The 18365-nt window shown below is 34.9% G+C and overlaps 1 protein-coding gene across 1 annotated transcript in view; it reads right to left on the minus strand.

Annotated features, from left to right (window-relative positions):
- SYCP2 (synaptonemal complex protein 2) overlaps window positions 1–17596 on the minus strand; it is a 92463-nt gene extending 74867 nt beyond the window's left edge. The window contains 12 exon segments of the mRNA XM_036420034.2: window positions 4941–5033; window positions 5796–5841; window positions 6952–7004; window positions 7277–7419; window positions 8246–8280; window positions 8541–8626; window positions 9685–9770; window positions 12362–12386; window positions 12685–12789; window positions 14122–14250; window positions 15201–15344; window positions 17573–17596. Of these exon segments, the coding sequence (XP_036275927.1) occupies window positions 4941–5033; window positions 5796–5841; window positions 6952–7004; window positions 7277–7419; window positions 8246–8280; window positions 8541–8626; window positions 9685–9770; window positions 12362–12386; window positions 12685–12789; window positions 14122–14250; window positions 15201–15344; window positions 17573–17596 (969 nt within the window).
- Between the last annotated feature and the right edge of the window lie 769 nt (window positions 17597–18365).

The following is an 18365-nucleotide window of genomic DNA, read 5'->3' on the forward strand; positions in this document are numbered from 1 at the left end:
TAAGTGTAACTGCTCTTTCATTGATAACATTTTTGACACTGTTGACCATTTCCTCATGAAAACACCAATGCCTTGCCTTCCATAACATACCTTTTAACTGTGTTCTCTTTTGGATCATTCTTCATGTATCCTCCAGGCCAAAATCTCTTCTACCTACCCTGTATAAATGTGTGTTTTTCACAGTTCTGTCATCTAGGCATTCATTAAATCCATGATTTTATTTATCATCTATATTTAGATAGCTTCCAGATCTCTACTAAGACTCAGTTCCCTTACCTGAAAATCAGATCTGCCAATCTGATCACCCTAACTGATCTCCTTTGCCAACTTGATTGACCTAACTGCTTTCCCCTGCCAGCCTGATCGCCCCTAATGACCTCTGCCTCACCCCTGCCACCAAGGCTTGTCCAGAAGGATGTCCAGTCTAATTAGCATAGTACCCTTTTACTAGTATAGATATGAATAGCTATAAATGAGAAAGTTGGGTTCTGGATTTCATGAAGCTCATATTCAACTCGGAGAAAGCATACAACAAACAAACACAGTGACTTTTAAGTGTAAATAACTTGCTATAAGGAAAATAAAGCAAGACAATGTGTTGTGATGTGGCTGGGAGGTTACTTTAGGTTGAGTTACCAGAGAATACCTCTATAAAGAGGCAGACTTTGTGCTGAAATTTAAATGGGAAGGAACTAAGATACAAAGATCTGAAGGAGATTTCTAAGCAGAAGAGCCAAAAAGCAGAAAGACCTAAAATGGGCATAATCTGTATTAGAGGACCAGAAAAAAGTAAGATGCAGCTGGAACACAGTAAACCTAAAGAACAGTCTGAGTTGTCAGAACAATAGCCAGGGGCGAGATCATAAAGACCATCTACACCATGGTAAAGAGGCAAAGGAAGGATTTTAAGCAGTTGCTCATGTAGAATGGCTTCAAGTAAGAGATAATACAGGGATAATGTATTACTGCTATAGAAATCCAGAGGAGAGAGGAGTCCAAATACTCTATTTAGGGGAAAAACGAATTGCCTAGCATCTCCAGATCATTGTTTGGAACACAACAGTCATTAAATACTTATAAATGTATTTTATGCTATCCCAATCATGTTTAATACTATACTGCTTATTTTCTTATCTACATCACCTAATAAACCAAGCTGAATGAAGGCAGGAATTATATCAATACAATTCTGTCATCTTCTCCCAAGATTCTGTCCTCTTCTCCTAAAATTGAAGTTCAGTTTCTGAAGAAAAGCCAGTTAAAAATATTCCTATAGCCCAGCTGGCGTGGCTCAGTGTTTGAGCATCAACCTATGAACCAGGAGATCATGGTTTGATTACTGGTCAGGGTACATGCCAGGGCTGTGAGCTCAATTTCCAGTGGGGGGCATGCAGGAGAGCGCCAATCAATGATTCTCTCTCATCATTGATGTTTCTCTCTCTCCCTTCCTCTCTGAAATCAATAAAAATAAACAATATATTTCTAGAAATCCAGCAGGAATAAATAAACTAATGAAAACTGTCAGTGCGTCCCTGAGAAGCAGTGCTATTATTTGCAACTCTATTTTAATCAAGCAGTCTAAGAAGTACTATAAGATAAAAAGAAACAAAGGTATGTGGCAGTCCTAAGAGGCATTTGATTAATGTTCATCTTTACAAGTTGAACTGGAAGAAAAAGAAGAATTTTACAAGAGATTAACTAAGAGGACTAATGCTTCATTATAATATTAGGTGCCACAATTATATTAGTACATACAGATCATCTTTTTGCTCAGATTTTGGCAAAGTGATTATACAGTTTGAGCTAAAGTATCCCAAAATACCAAATATTAAGGAGCAGCTATTTGGAAACAAAGGCTCAAGACTTTTCCTCAGGTTAAAAAGAGGTCAGTAGAAAATATACTACATGGATGGAGGTTTTAAACATAGCTACCATATACCATAGACATATGTGTACCCCTTCTATAATTTTTGTAACGCTGAGTACCCCTTGTACTCATGAAAACGTAGAATTAGGTGCAGCTAAGCACGGTGCAGTGCATATCCCCACCAAACTCTGGTGCAACGCGTTCCCCCACCAAACTCTTCCCGTACGCTTACCACACTTTGGGAAACACTGCAGAAGAATAAAAACTAAAATTCACTTCAAAATATTACCAATAAGAGTCAACTCTTTACTGTTTTCAAGAAGATTATATGAATGAACTAGAGGCCCAGTGCATGAAATTCGTGCACGGGGGTGGCGGCTGGGGGGGGGGGGGAGGTGTCTCACAGCCCAGCCTGCACCCTCTCCAATCTGGGACTCCTCGAGGGATGTCCCATTGCCCATTTAGGCCCAATCCGGACATCCCCCTCATAATCCAGGACTGCTGGCTCCCAACTGCTCACCTGCCTGCCTTCCTGATTGCCCCTAACCGCTTCTGCCTGCCAGACTGATCACCCCCTAACCATTCCCATGCCAGCTTGACTGATGTCTAACTGCTCCCCTGCCGGCCCATTTGCCTCCAACTTCCCTCCTCTGCTGGCCTGGCCACCCCTAACTGCCCTCCTCTGCAGGTTTGATCTCCTTCAACTGCCCTCCCTTACTTGCCTGATCACCCACAACTGCCCTCCCTTGCAGGTCTGGACCTCCCAACTTCCCTCTCCTGCTAGCCATCTTGTGGTGAACATCTTGTGTCCACATAGAGGCAGGATCTTTGACCACATAGGGGCAGCCATATTATGTGTTGGAGGGGTGGTCAATCTGCATATTACTCTTTTATTAGATAGGATAGAGGCCTGGTGCACAGGTGGGAGCATGCTGATTTTCCCTGAAGGGTGTCCCAGATCAGGGTGAGGGTTCCCTTGAGGCGTGGGGTGGCCTGAGTGAGAGGCCTGTGGTGGTTTGCAGGCCGGCCACACCCCGCAGTGACCCTGGTATCTGGGATTTATTTACCTTCTACAATTGAAACTTTGTAGCCTAGAGCAGAGCCAAGACTTCTGCTCACTCCATGGTGGCAGCCATTTCTTGTTTACTTTCTATAATTGAAACTTTGTAGCCTGGAGTGGAGGCTTAGGTCTGCTAGGGCAGGCAGAAAGCTTGGCTTCTTCCATTGCCAATGAAACCCAAGCCTCTGTGGCCAAAGCCATCTTGGTTGGGGTTAATTTGCATATGCTCTCTGATTGGCTGGTGGGCATGGCTTGTGGAGGAAAGTAATGGTTAATTTGCATATTACTCTTTTATTAGGTAGGATAAGAGCATTTGTCATCTGTTAATGTTATTTCTGAGTGCCTCTGTATTTGAGTAACTTTTTTTCTAGATTCAATTCACTTTATTCATGTGAATGTTAACTTTTATCTGACATTAAGATGTAACTTATTTCTGAAAAGCTGTTAAAAAACTACTAATAAAATTTAGTGTTTTTATTTTCTGTTGCAATAAATCATCAGCAATAGTTTTTATTTCTAACTAGAGGCCTGGTGCATGAATTTGTGCACCAGTGGGGTTCCTTAGCCCGGCCTGCGGAATTGGGCCAAAACTAGTTCTCCGACATCCCTTGAGGTGTCTCGGATTGCGAGAGGGCAAAGGCCAGGCCAAGGACTCCCTCGCTTCCCCGTGCACAATTGAGGCCAGGGAGGGATGCAGGAGTGCTCCAGGGCATGTCTGCCAGTCTCGCTCAGTCCCAATTGGCCGGACCCCAAAAGCAAACTAATCTATCAGTTGGAACATCAGCTTCTTGGTAGTCAGTGCGCATCATAGCACCTGGTAGACCAATCAACCGCCTGGTGGTCACAGTGAGCAGTTGAGCAGCCTTAGCAAATTACGCTTTGATTAGCAAATTACACTTTGATTGGTTGAACAGCTGACCAGAGGACCAGACACTTAGCATATTAGGCTTTTATTATATAGGATTAGCTTGATACATTACTGTGCGGCATCAACATAGCCATGGGTAAACCTGAGGGGGGGTGGTGGTGAAGGATTAAAGAAGATAAGAGAATAAATCTTGGGCTGGGTGGGATGCCCTCTTAGAGAAACAGTGTCACAGTCTGCAAGTCGAGTCTTTATTTTATAACCAGATTCCACCAGGCAAAGTAAGGGTGTGGTCAAGATGTTTATAATGCCAGGACTGGTTTGGCACAGTGGATAGAGCGTTGGCCTGCAGACTGAAAGGTCCCGGGTTTGATTCCAGTCCAGGGCATGTACCTTGGTTGCGGGCATATCCCCAGTAGAGGGTGTGCAAGAGGCAGCTAATCAATGATTCTCTCTCATCGATATTTATAACTCTCTATCCCTCTCTCTTCCTCTCTGTGAAAAATCAATAAAATAAAATAAAAAAGATGTTTATAATGCTCTCATGGGTTTCCAATCTTACTCAATTACATGCACCTGAACTCTATATCAAGCCCACATAACTCAGCCTCCTGGGACCACAGGTTCAGACCATAAGGTCAAGCTTACAACTATAGCCTTTGACTATAATTGTGCTCGGACTTGCACTTGGCTTTACCACAAGAGGATTGTGTCCTCTCATTAGTCCAAGGCTTGAACCTGTCCAAACACTCTAGCCACTCTCCACACATTACCATACTGACAGAAATCACTGAGATAAAACTGAAATATATTGAAATAGTTACAAAAATACACAATGAAATCAATATTATTAATTTCTTTTTATGTGTGTTTTTGTTGTTGTTAATTCCCATATTTTTCCATTGATTTTTAGAGAGAGGAAGGGAAGAGGGAGAGAACGAGATAGAGACATTGATTAATTGCCTTCCACATGTGCTCTGACTAAGGTACATGCCCTTGACTAAAATTGAACCTTGGACCCTTCAGTCCCTGTTCTGATGCTCTATCTACAAAGTCAAACTGGCTGGGGCTACATTGTTAAATTGAATTAACACAGTTAAATATATATATATGTACATATAAAATAGTACAGAGGGAATAAAACTTACATCATCTCCAGCAATATAGAATGATAGAGTCTGGCTCCCAAGATTAAAATCAATCCAAAATTCCTGAAGTTTTTCATCTGATGGTATTTGCAGCTAATAAAATAAACATATAAAACTAATATAACCTATGCTATTAAAAGTGACAACAGAGAATTATGATCATGTAATTCATGGTTGAGTTTTTTAAAAATATATTTTATTGACGTTTTTGCAGAGTGGAAGGAAGGTAGAGAGTTAGAAACATTGATGAGAGTGAGAGTGAGAGAGAAATATTGATTAGCTGCCTCCTGCATGCCCCCTACTGGGTTGTGCCCTTAACCAAGGTACGTGTCCTTGATGGGAATCCAACCTGGGACCTTTCGTTCCGCAGGCTGACACTCTATTAACTAAGCCAAACCGGGTTTGAGCTGGGGTTTTTTTTGTTTGTTTTTTTAAGTGTATGCTGGAAGGTGAGGGAATAGAGGAGAGAAGTACTGCATTTAAATAAATTTAGAAAGAATAAAAAAATGCTGCTTAGTATTATATACAGAAATTAGCTAAGTTCAATCACAAATATTCCAAGTGCAAATAAAGGTTGAAGTATTAGTTTGAATATATTAATGAATTTTAAATTAATAATGAAATTAAGGAAACAGAAAAATATTTGAAATATAGCCTTTTGTATTTGATTTATCTACAGCTACAAATATGCTATGTTATAAAATGTCTCTTAGATATAGAATAGGCCAACTGTATTTTTTATCTAATTATGACTATGTTAAAGTTTTTGTCACTTTGTAATCTGTAATTCACTTGGCCCTTGCCTTGCATCAAAATTTATCCAATAACTAAAATACATGTTAATTTTAAACTTACCTCATATTTATCAAGAAATGCTGATAAACAAGGATATGTAAAGACCCTGAAATAAAAAGTTTTAAATAAAGAAAAAATAATAATTAGACTTTACAATAGTATAAGCTTGACTAGCATAGAAATCATGTCTAGTATCAAAGGAAATCAGGCAATAGTTAAAACAATTTAAATAAAATTATATCTCTTTTATTATTTTTAAAAAGAGCTTAATGGAAATTTATTTCTGTAGAGAAAGCATATTACTGAGGATTCTACTCAAACTACCATTTAGTCTGAAGTGACTGACTCTGAGCAGAGAGTCCCATCTTAGCTTGTACCATTAATAAAAGTTCCCACAGAACTTATATGGGAAAAGAAGATCAGTGAATGATCTATACTAATAAAAGGGTAATATTCTAATTAGACCGGGTTGACCGGACATCTTCTGGTTGTCCGGTTCTCCTTCTGGACAAAGCCACAGTGGTGGGGGCTGAGGCAAAGGCAGTTAGGGGTGATCAGGCCGGCAGTGGAGGGATATTAGGGGTGATCAGGCCATCAGAAGAGGGCGATTAGGGGCAATCAGGCTGGCAGGGGAGGGTGGTTAGGGGCGATCAGGCAAGCAGGGAAGGGTGGTTAGGTGTGATCAGGAAGGCAGGCAGGTGAGCAGTTAGGAGCCAGTGGTCCCAGATTGTGAGAGGGTGCAGGCTGGATTGAGTGACCATCCCCTCCCATGCATGGATTCCATGAATAGGGCCTCTAGTACTCCTAATAAAAATGGCTGAATTAAGTGAGTACTTCCTTGGTGAGATATAATTACAAATAGTCCCATATAATTATCTCCTTTAAACCTTACAACAAACATATTAAATATATATTATCAGTATTCTTATTTTACAGATAAAGAAACAGAGATGAGTAACCCAATGTTAGAACAGAAAGAGAAATTTATGATTCAAATCCATATAATATGACTCATTGCACTTACCCCTTACCCTACCTTTAATTTCCTTAGTAAATAAAGGAAATGTGAACTCAGCCACCCAGTGTGTCTGTGCACCTATAAGGTGCCAGGCACTGCAAATACTCTGCTCTTCTGTCATTATCAAAGTGATAAAAGTTTACATCACTCGGCCTCACATGCCTATTCCTGAAATTAAATAATCTGCATTAAATTTACCTTCTCTTGTCTCCAAGCATGCCATTTACAAGGTTGAGAAAAATCCTGCAATCCTATTTTTTTTGGGAAAAAAAAAGAGATTTTAAAAAAGCATAGTAAATTGACAAATCTCAGAGGGGGGGGAGAGATTAGCTAAAGAACTTATATGCATAGTCCATGGATACAGACAATAGTAGGGTGAAAGCCTGAGGTGGGGTAGAAACTGGGTAAGGAGGCAAAAGGAGAGAAATAGGGGTCATCTGTAATAATGTCAGTAATAAAAAGTATATCTTAAAAGCATAGTAATTTTCAAAAACTATTATTAATTTATTTTTATACTACTTACTGTTTCAAATTCAGAGTCTTTAATTCCTTTAAATGCATTAGCAATAAAATCCATTGAAAACCAATGACTTGCCAGTTTCTGTCTTTGTTTTTCTGTTGTCATTCTACATAAAGCCTCTACGATGCCTACTTGTAAGTCATAATCTTGAAAAAAAGTTAATGCATTATTTGAAATTATAAAAATTAAGAGTTTATAAATGTCAATATATTTTATAATGTATTACAATTAGCAAGATAAAGAAAACAGTGTGAATTACTAATCTATTACCATTTTCTTCATATGAATTAAAACTAGCTCCTCATTATAGGAATGAATATAGCCCAAATAACAAAATAAGCTTACTAACAAAAGTGAAAAAAGTTTCTAAAGGTTATTTAAGACACACTCCCAAATATTCAAAGACTATGTGTTCTATTATTATTAGAGCTGTGAACTGTAAAACAGCTCAGACAATGGCCTATAAATCACAGAATCTTTGTTTTCCTTTTGTGTTATATGTTATTTAAAGTTATTCCAAAGTACTTTGTTTATTCTATAGATAACTTTTGAAATCAAAAGTTTCTCATATGAAACTTAGGAAAGAAAATTTGAGGGTTTTTTTAATAAACACATTTTTTAAAAATAAATATATTAATCCCAGGAATATTTAACCTCCTAACTTCATAAAATACCATTTGAGGCACTTTTTAGCAAAAGTAATTAAAATCTATTGAAAAATTAAGTTATTATTCATAAATCTACAACTTGGGTACAAATTATATTTAACAACTCGTATTACCATGCTTAATTATTATTTCAGTCCCACAAATAATCACTTGTTAAAGTAATTAAAATTGATTTACTATAGTTTATAATCCCCTCACATAATCTCACTACATTACAATGTTTATATATTTTGGCTAAAACAATTCTTCCTATTATGTGTGTAATAACTTCAAATATAAACATTATTGAAAAAAAAAAACTTACCTCCTGCATCTAAAATCCTTTCTCCCATACTATTCCTACAAATCAAAATAATAGATTATATACCAAACTAGTATCAATTAAATAGAAAGCCCATATGCTGGGGGGAGGGACTTCACTAAAATTTACAATTGGCTAATATCACACTTTTACAGAAATGACATCCTTAAATTATAATAGAAACCTACAACAGTTTTATGCGTTTAAATTATTAATGCAATTCACAGTTGTCTTATAAAATATCCATTAAATTCTTGACTTGAATCACTAATTAAAGCAATATAGTAAAAATTATTACATGAGAATTAACACATCTTGGTTGTAGAGTATTTTCCTGGCATCTTGAGGCATTTTGTCAAGCATAGCATTCATTTTTTTTAGAGTCTAAGAAAGAAAAGAAAAAGATAAGCCATCAATATTTTATATTCAGTGAAACATTACAGTTTTAGAAAAATATTCTAGGTATATACATTTAGAAGCTTATTTTTTTATCATAACATTTTATGCAGGGAATGGAGAAGGGGAAAGATTATCCTATATAATGAAAGGCTAATATGCAAATCGACTGTACAACAGAATGACCGGTCACTATGACATTCACTGATCACTAGGGTACAGACACTCAATGCAGGAGTGGCCCCATGGTGATCAGTGCACTCCCACAGGGGGAGTGCCACACAGCCAGAAGCCCTGAACTAGGCTCACAGCTGGAGAGTGCAGTGGCTCCAAGGCAGCATTAAGGATGTCCAACTGTCAGCTTAGGCCTGCTCATGAGGGCCTAAGTTGGCAGTCAAACCTCCCCTAAGGGCTCCCTGACTGAGAGAGGGCACAGCCAGGGCGAGGGACACCCCCAAGTGCACAAATTTCATGCACTGGGCCTCCAGTAAAGTATAAAATAGTGAATACAAAAAAACACATAGAATATAATAAAAAATAATATACCATGATTTCTGTACTTAAAATAGTTATACTCTTTGCAATACAACATACGTTTAATATAACTTTAAGAACTAGGAAGGCAAAAATATTATTTTATTAATATTTATTCTTATGGTTATACAATACAAATGTACATACATCTACACACTATTAAGGTTATTTTTAGTATTTAATACTTAATAAATTGTATTAAATTAGTATTTAGTATTTAATAAATACTTAATAAATTAGTATTTAGTATTTAATACTTAAGAACTCCTAATATCTAGATGGTATCATTTATTTTCATATAAATATATGTATACATAAGCCAATATGTTCATACATTTTCAATAAATAGTAACATATTCATCATGTCAGGCAGTGAATTAAGTCAATAGATATATACTACATGATAAATAATTTAGTGCCAAGATAAAATTATTTAATTTAATAAATTGCTACCAAGTTTTCTTCTTTCTCATTTTTAGGTTTCAAAAAAAAAATCTAACAAATGACTTTACCTCCTGCTGAATACAAATATTCACTCTTGAGTCAATAATCAGGGCACAAATTCGAGGTATGAAATTTTCCACTACTTGCTTTTTACCTGAATAAAAGTGTTAAGTTATTGATAAATGTGTATTTTAAATGCTTTTAAAAGACAGTCTTTACTTATATGAGTTAATGTAAAAGAAGTACTAGTTCAGTTTAGAAGGTCGACTTGACAGTGCTGGGTATTAGGAAGCATACAATTCAGTCCTGGTTCTGCTATGAACTAGCTCTGTGGCTTTGGGAAAAAATACACATAAAACCAACATATGTGACTGAATCCTGGCAAAGGAATCCAAATCCAGCTTTTTTTTTCAGGCACAAAAGGCTGAAATTCAGGATGAAATAAATATCATTTGAAAGGGTACACTTCTATATTGAGCTTTTTAGAAAACTGACCTCATTAATACTAATACTCAAAAATTCCATAATAACCATCAATACTTCTGAGCTATTCCTAAAAGCCAACCCTATTTTCAAAAGGCGAGGCTTTATCAATACTAAATATATTTAAAGAAATTTTCCACATGCCATTTCATAATGCAAATATTAACAATAATTTTTAAAAATGCCAATACTGTAACAAAACATTCCAAAGTAACAACATTGGGGGGGGGGGGAATCACTCAATTAGGGGAAAAGATATAATAATTTACTTAAAAAAAAAAAACGCTGTTAGATCACTTTATAATCAACAGTGGTTTAAGACTGTTTTCTCCCCTAAAAACGTAAGAATTCAAGCTAGACCGCAAAGAAATAATTTTTAAAAAGTAGTAGCTACTATTAAATAAACAGTAATTGATTTTTTAGAAGGTACATGGCTATATTTTAGAGAAAATTGCTTAGTAAGGCTACTTCAAAGAGCGTTTTGAGGCTAAGAGCTAAATAAATTCAAGAGTGAGCCATGAGAGTATCTGAGGTAGATTATTCCAATGTGAGGAGATGGCAAGCGCTAGCACTGAGAGCAAATTAACAGTGATCAATGGGGCACTGTTTCCAAATGCGGTCAGAGAGGTTGGATCTCAAAGACATAGTAAACAATTTTGATATCTAGACAACCACATTTAGCTAATGATCAATGGCCTAAAATTTTATATCTATGTAATTCTCAACTATCATATATGATTTCCTTTGTATAGTAGTTCAACTAAAAGTACATATGGTCTTTCAAAGACATTTTTAAAAAATGTTTAAAACATGAGGGACAAGTTAAAACTTTTCCAAAATGTAAACTTATTTTGAGACGGTGACTACATAAAAAGCAAATCTATTAGTTTTCCCACCTTATAGGGAAAACTCCATTAATTTTTATTAAATTACAGCTAACAAAATAGCAACTGATCTTTAACATTTTGGCTGCGATGGCAGCAAATAGCAGCCGTTCCATTACATATAAATAATTCATCAACCTCAGTTACCAATCCTAGTTAATTCTTTCTCAAGCAACATAGATAACTTGGACTGACTGCTTTTCACAAGACACCTGCTAGCCATAAGTGAAAGGAGGAGTTTTCAGTGAACTATTAAAAATTTTGTTCCATTAGCTCAAAGGTTGGCAAACTATGGCCCATGAACCAAATTCAACCCACTGCTGATGAATAATACATTTCATCAACAAGTATTCTGGAAATGTTTGAATCTATCATGTTTTATTGAACTAGTAGCATCAAGGTGAATTTCATTTACTTTCATGAACTTAGCCATCATCATCAGTTACCAGTGAATGATTTCTTACGCTATAGAGTCGATAATGTTTCTAAGTGACTTCAACCCAAAATTACAAGGCAAAATTGTGTTATATAAGAAACTTATACTTCAGTAAATTCACTTTAATGACACTAAATAAATTTATTTGTATTATAAATAATGCCAAGCTTCTTTCTGTACTTCCCGGGTTGTCAAAAACTAAAACAAGAATTATCGTCTCCATTCCCACACATATTTATAGGGGATATTTTTTTTCAAGTTCCAACTACAGGTCCAGAGCACTTTTGGACATCGATGTAAGTGCAAGGGGAAGTTTCCATTGTCAAATTCTATTATGCAGTTGAGGAGCTTCTACCTAACCTTCAATTAAAAGTGATTAATCTGCAAGTCAACGACATTTTAAAAGACAAATATTAAGAAAATAACTTAATCCAATTCTATAAATACTTTCTAAGTGATGAATATGCTCAATTAAAAATCATGCTTATAAACATATAGCAGTATTTGTCATTACTGACATGAAAAGATTTTTTAATGCAATATATATAAGCATCAATAAATTAATATAATCAATTTTGACTAGAGCAAAAATTAACTCTGAACCTGAATAAGTGATCCCCTCAAAAAAGAGTGCTATTCTTCACATTAGTATACCTATATTACAAAAACATCGTACTCAATTATTGTGTTTTGAATTGCATCAATAAAACATTTGTGAAGATTTGTTTCTTTCTTGATATAGTACTTACATATTATCCTCAATTTTTTTTTCTGGCCCACAATACCTAAAATATTTACTATCTGGCCTTTTACATAAAAAGTTTGTTGATCCCTGAATTAGATAATGAATTCCTAATATTGAGAAAATTGCTATAAGAATTGCAAAATTATACTAAAACTCTAACTGCAAATTACTGTTACATAAAAAAATGTTTATTATACCTTCATCATTGATGCCATATATGACCTGAAAAGGAATAATATTTATATTTTACTATCTTATATTATAAACCATTACAAATGGTATTAAAATAACAGGTTTAATTTAAACTCACCACATAAGTACTAATTATTTAATTACATTACACAGGATAAATGCTTTACAATCTGAATAGGTTAATCCAATCAAATCAGAAGTCAATCTGTTACTGACTTTTAGGCTTAAGATGTATAGAACACAAATTGTTTTTAAATAAAGTGCTCTCTTAGGCAGTATACTAAATAAGCACAAGCTTTAAAACATCAGTTAATTAATGTGATTTTACCATCAAAAGATCAAATAAGTCTTCTATTAGATTTATAGTAGCTTCATCTTTTGAATTTCCTCGACTCAAAATTATCTCCTTGGATTTTTCAAACCAGGCAACCATGTAAAGAAAAATGTATATACTAGTTATTTTAAATTCAATTTGAGAATGTACTTATCTATATTTGCATAAATAGTAAACCTAGGAATAAAGAAACACCAAAAAAATTCAGTATTATATTAAAATAAATTTATGTTTTCAAACATTGTCATTGTTTTTTTTTTGGTAACTCACTATTTGCCCATTGTTTAAATGGGAATTAATAAAGTGAATACTAATTTCAGGTAGAAGATCTTTATTTCCCCCTTCAAATTCCTTGTCCAGGTACATTCATATAATAGATGAAAATAAGTGGTCACAATTTAGATTATTTTAGCATTATTACTATTTGATAATTTTTGGTATTTTTCAATTTTAATTCATTCAAATCCTAATATATAAAAAGCAAGAGCTGTCACAACCCAATGACCAGATGAACAACTGAACAGCAGGCTGTGTGGGGTGATCAGGCCGTCAGGAGAGTTAGTGAGGGATGACCAAATGACTGAACAGCAGGCTGCATGGGGCGACCAGGCTGGCAGAAGGAGATAGTTGGGGCAATCAAGCCGGTAGCAGGTGGGGGGGGGGGGGGAGGTGGAGAGGGGAAGGGGGCAGTAAGGGGCAACAAGGCTGGCGGGGGGCAGTTAGGGGTGATCAGGCTGGTAGGGGGGGCAGTTAGGGGCGATCATGCCAGCAGGCAGAGGTGGTTAAGGGTGATCAGGCTGGCAGAGGGGGGCAATTAGAAGAGATTAGGCAGGCAGGCAGGTGAGCAGTTAGGAGTCAGCAGTCCTGGATTTTGACAGAGATATCCGACTGCTAGTTTAGACCTGATCCCTGGGATTGGGCCTAAACTGGCAGTCAGACATCCCCTCAAGGGGTCCCAGATTGGAGAGGGTGCAGGCTAGGCTGAGGTGACTTCTCCCCCCCACCCCCCGCCCATGCACGAATTTCATGCACCGGCCTCTAGTATTTGAATATAGACTAAATCTCAGATACTGTTCAGGGCACAGCAATGGACAAAACAAACAAAAATTAATACTATACATTCTAGTATGGCAGACAGACAATAAATATTAAAAAAATAATAAAGTCAGATAGTAATTAAGGTGTGCTAAAGAGAAAATAAATGAAATAAAGTCTCTAGAAAGTGTTGTGACCTTAAATTCACATGGTTATCAAGGAGCCTAAGAATAGTTTCCTTGTGATATACTAAGGTTATAAAAATATTTATTTTAACTCAAAGTTTTATACAAAGTACCCAAATTTATTTTTCAGTGGTTTGAAGCATTTATTTTATTAGAAAGCACACCTTTAATAATATTTCCCTCATATGAATGTTGCATAGTTTATACTTATCTTTTGGACTAATCCTTGTTTAATCAAAGTTAGAAGTCCAGCTTGCCCCAAAATACTGATGTTCCTGCTACATCTTCCAAAAGAAATCAAAATGATTGATACAGTTTGGATATCCTTCTTATTAAGTTCCTGAAATGAAAATTATACATTTAAACATCTGTTAACACAAAATAGCATGGAACTGGCTAAGGACTTTATAATCCTCACAAATCCTGAAAGCTATAATCATAATCTTCAAGGACAAAGGACAAAATGTGGTTAAAAAAAATAATAAACTTGCCTTAAGCCAGTAAATCACAAACTCAGTACAAAAATGCAGATCTAGCAGTTGGTTGGCATATCATTCCATGCTCCAAAAGGTGGGGGTTCGATTCCTGATCAGGGCACATACCTAGTGAGTGCAGTTTTAAACCCTAGTTGGCACACATATGGGAGGCAACCAATTGAGGTTTCTCTTTCTTTCTTGATCCCTCTCATCAATAAAAAATCATATTCTCAAGTGAGGATAAAATCATGCAGATCTGTATAAATGCAAAAAACTTTAGACTATGATAGGAAGTTACTTCCCATTCTAAAAAGCTCTAGGCATCTAACAAATACAATGAATTTTTATGTAATCTTTTTGAGTCATAACAAATCTCAAATACTGGGAAAGATTGTCAATAAACACATTTTCTTGCATATAAACCTGTCTTACATATAATAAATCAAGTCCAAGGTTTTGGATATATATTTTTATATTTGCAAGCAACAAACTTTGTCCATATAACATGCAGAATATGTTAAGGGCTTTTAAAAAAGAGATTAAATTGTTTTAACTTCCCAGATGTATACTATTTTTAACCAGTGGAAATTTTGTAAACATATCTATTTGAATACATTAGAAAATGGTCCAATATATTATTTGAAGCTTGTCAAATAAAAAAAGAGAAGCAAATGGTAAAATAAGGATTTATTTATATAATTATAAGCAAGCTTGCCAAAGTTTTTTTTATTCATTTTTTCTAATTTACTTTCCTGGAAAGTAGACTGCTATCTAATAATGATAACAATCATTCAACAAAAATAAACATATTTACCCTGCATATAAGATCATCCAACTTATGGAAAAACTGTTTGCTGCATTTAATCTTCACATCTTCAGAAACATCAATTTGTAAAAGTGTTTTCAAAGGTTTGAAATCATTTTTTCTTAAAGCATCATCAATGCATTTTTCCAACTGCTAGAGAAATATAGTTAATGGCACATATATTGAATCAAAACCAAAATTATTCACCTTATGCAATCTAGCAATTTGAGAATGGTTTTCACATGAAAATTCTCAGAATTTACACAATATCAATGCACACTTTTTTTTAAAAAAACTGCCCACTCTTAAATTTGGAGTAATGTAGTCAGATTAAGTTTCCTTGATAAGATTCTATTGAATATATAAGAAAAAATATATTTTTACTATTTTTGCACTTCATGTCTTAAATTGGAAAGTCATCATTATGTTGAATTCAACAAAAGCCTGCTAATGAAAGAAGTAAAATAAACTTATGATAATCAGTAATAACATGGATAAAATTTAAATATATCTGACTATCAACTTCTTAATGAGATTTAAATGTATAAAACTGCATGAAGAGCCGGGACCGGTTTGGCTCAGTGGATAGAGCGTCGGCCTGCGGACTGAAAGGTCCCAGGTTTGATTCCAGTCAAGGGCATGTACCATGGCTGTGGACACATCCCCAGTAGAGGGTGTGCAAGAGGCAGCTGATGGATGATTCTCTCTCATCGATGTTTCTAACTCTCTATCCCTCTCTCTTCCTCTCTGTGAAAAATCAATAAAAAATATAAAACTGCATGAAGATTAAAAGCACTGTTTAGAAACTATACCAACCAATGAGTTAAGCATCTCACACACACACAAACACACACACACACACACACACACACAATTTAGTGTATTAACATATTTATAGTCATGTGCCACATAATGAGGTTTGGGTCAACAACAGGCCATGGATATATAATGCTGATCCCACAAGATTATAATGGAAATAAAATGCTCCTACTGCCCAGTGATATCATAGCCACTGTAACTTTGTATCACAACACATTACTCACATATTTATGTGAACAAACATACTGAAGTAGCAATCATAGAAAAACACAGCACATACAATTATGTACAGTACATAGTATTTGATGATAAATGACTATGTTACTAGTTTATATATATTTAATATACTATACTTTTAGTATACTAAAGTAATACTATATTACTTATAGATGTCTGCTATAAAACAGTATGCCATTAGGCCTGCAAGCAGCCTCATACATCTCATGTTTATTACATTTCCTGATTGCATAATTTTCTCTTATGTTTGATTTAATCTCATGTTGTTTTATAAATTTAGTTTAGTCTAAGTGTACAGTGTTTATAAAGTCTGCATTAGTGTACAGTAATGTCCTAGGCCTTCACAATCCCTCACTACTTACTCATCAACTCACTCAGAGCAACTTCAATTCCTGCAAGCTCCATTCATAGTACTGTTTCCCCCAAAATAAGACAGTGTCTTATATTAATTTTTTCTCCCAAAGTTGCGCTAGGTCTTATTTTCAGGGGATGTCTTATCTTTCCATGTGCTAGATCTTATTTTCAGAGGATGTCTTATTTTGGGGGAAACACGGGTAAGTGCCTTATAGAGCTGTACCATTTTCCATCTTTTATATTATATTTTTACTGTACCTTTTTTAGTACTGTACACAAATACCATTCTGTTATAACTACCTAAATATTCAGTACAGTAAAAAGCAACACAGGTTTGCAGCCTAGAAGCAACAGGCTATATATCATATAGCCTACATGTATAGTAAGCTAGACCACCTAGGTTTGTGTACATGCACTATGGTGTTCACACAATGACAGGATTGCCTAATGACACATTTCTCAGAAAGCATCCCCATCATTAAGTAGCGCATAACTGTATAACCTTTATAAAATCTGTCATCTCTAGTATTAATGTAAACATCATCAATAAGTAATTTTCATAGTACAATCTGATCATCAGGCTTTGGAGTGAACCACATAGCAATTAAATAGATAAAACTTACTCTTTACCTAAATGAAGTATCTTACAATTTTAAACTTTGATATGATAATATTCAGGCATAAATTTTATACATGAATCAATGCATGATTCTTTTCAATATTAAAGATATATATATATATATACATACACACATAAATAATTAGCATCTATACTTTAAATATTTTTAAATATTGACAACAAATCTATTAAAAATAAAAATATATCTGAATTTAAATTATTCTCCTCTTGACTTCTTCATAAAAACAAGAAAGCTTGTCTTCCTTAAAAAATATAGCACTTAATACCTATGAACAAACAGTGATTTTAGAGACTAAAATAAAATACTTGCTTCTGGTCCAGGACTACATACCTGGAGATCTGGTCTTACTGGCATTTTGATTTAATTTTAAAATGGCAGGTCAAAACAAACACCTATAAAAGAAAACATACACTCTCTGTATCTTACATCTGTTCTATATATTTAAAATCTTAATACACATAAATAAGCATTGCTGCTTTACCAAAGGCAATACATACTGTTTTTTCAACTTCCTCGCTGTTTATGAAATTACTCATTTTAATTTAGCTAAAAAAGTTTTTGGAGAAAATCCTGAATAGTATTTATTCAAGCTTTTGCTGTTTATGAATTACAGAAACAAACAAACAAACAAACTGCTAAAAGGTCACAAAACTAGTGAAAGAAAAACCGGGATGTCTCATCCTAGAGTCTTGCTATATTTGTTCCAATTTGGGGAACAAGAAGAAAAATAACCTTGAATTAATGTCTAAATGATATTCAGACTTGTAATACAAAGATTAAAAAGGGAGGAATGTGGGAATATATTACCAAAGAACAGGCTATATGAGAAAACACAAAAATACAATCAGAAGAGTAAGGAAAAGATAAACTAAACACATTTTCTCTTAAAAAGAGAATGGAAACAAGAAACAATGGGGTTAAATTAAGCACCATCTACCACCTTAACAAAAGTATCTAAAATTTCCAAATGCAATTTGGAGGTTAGCTCTCTAAAAGAACTACAACAATCTTTTCTAGATATCACAACTAGAACAATTTAAAATTAATCTACTATGTAACAGAAACACTAGGACATCCAACATAGAGAGGCAATTAATTCATTAATCCAACAGGAATAGAAGAC

This window comes from Pipistrellus kuhlii, unplaced genomic scaffold, assembly GCF_014108245.1.
Source record: "Pipistrellus kuhlii isolate mPipKuh1 unplaced genomic scaffold, mPipKuh1.p scaffold_m20_p_60, whole genome shotgun sequence".
NCBI lineage: Eukaryota > Metazoa > Chordata > Mammalia > Chiroptera > Vespertilionidae > Pipistrellus > Pipistrellus kuhlii.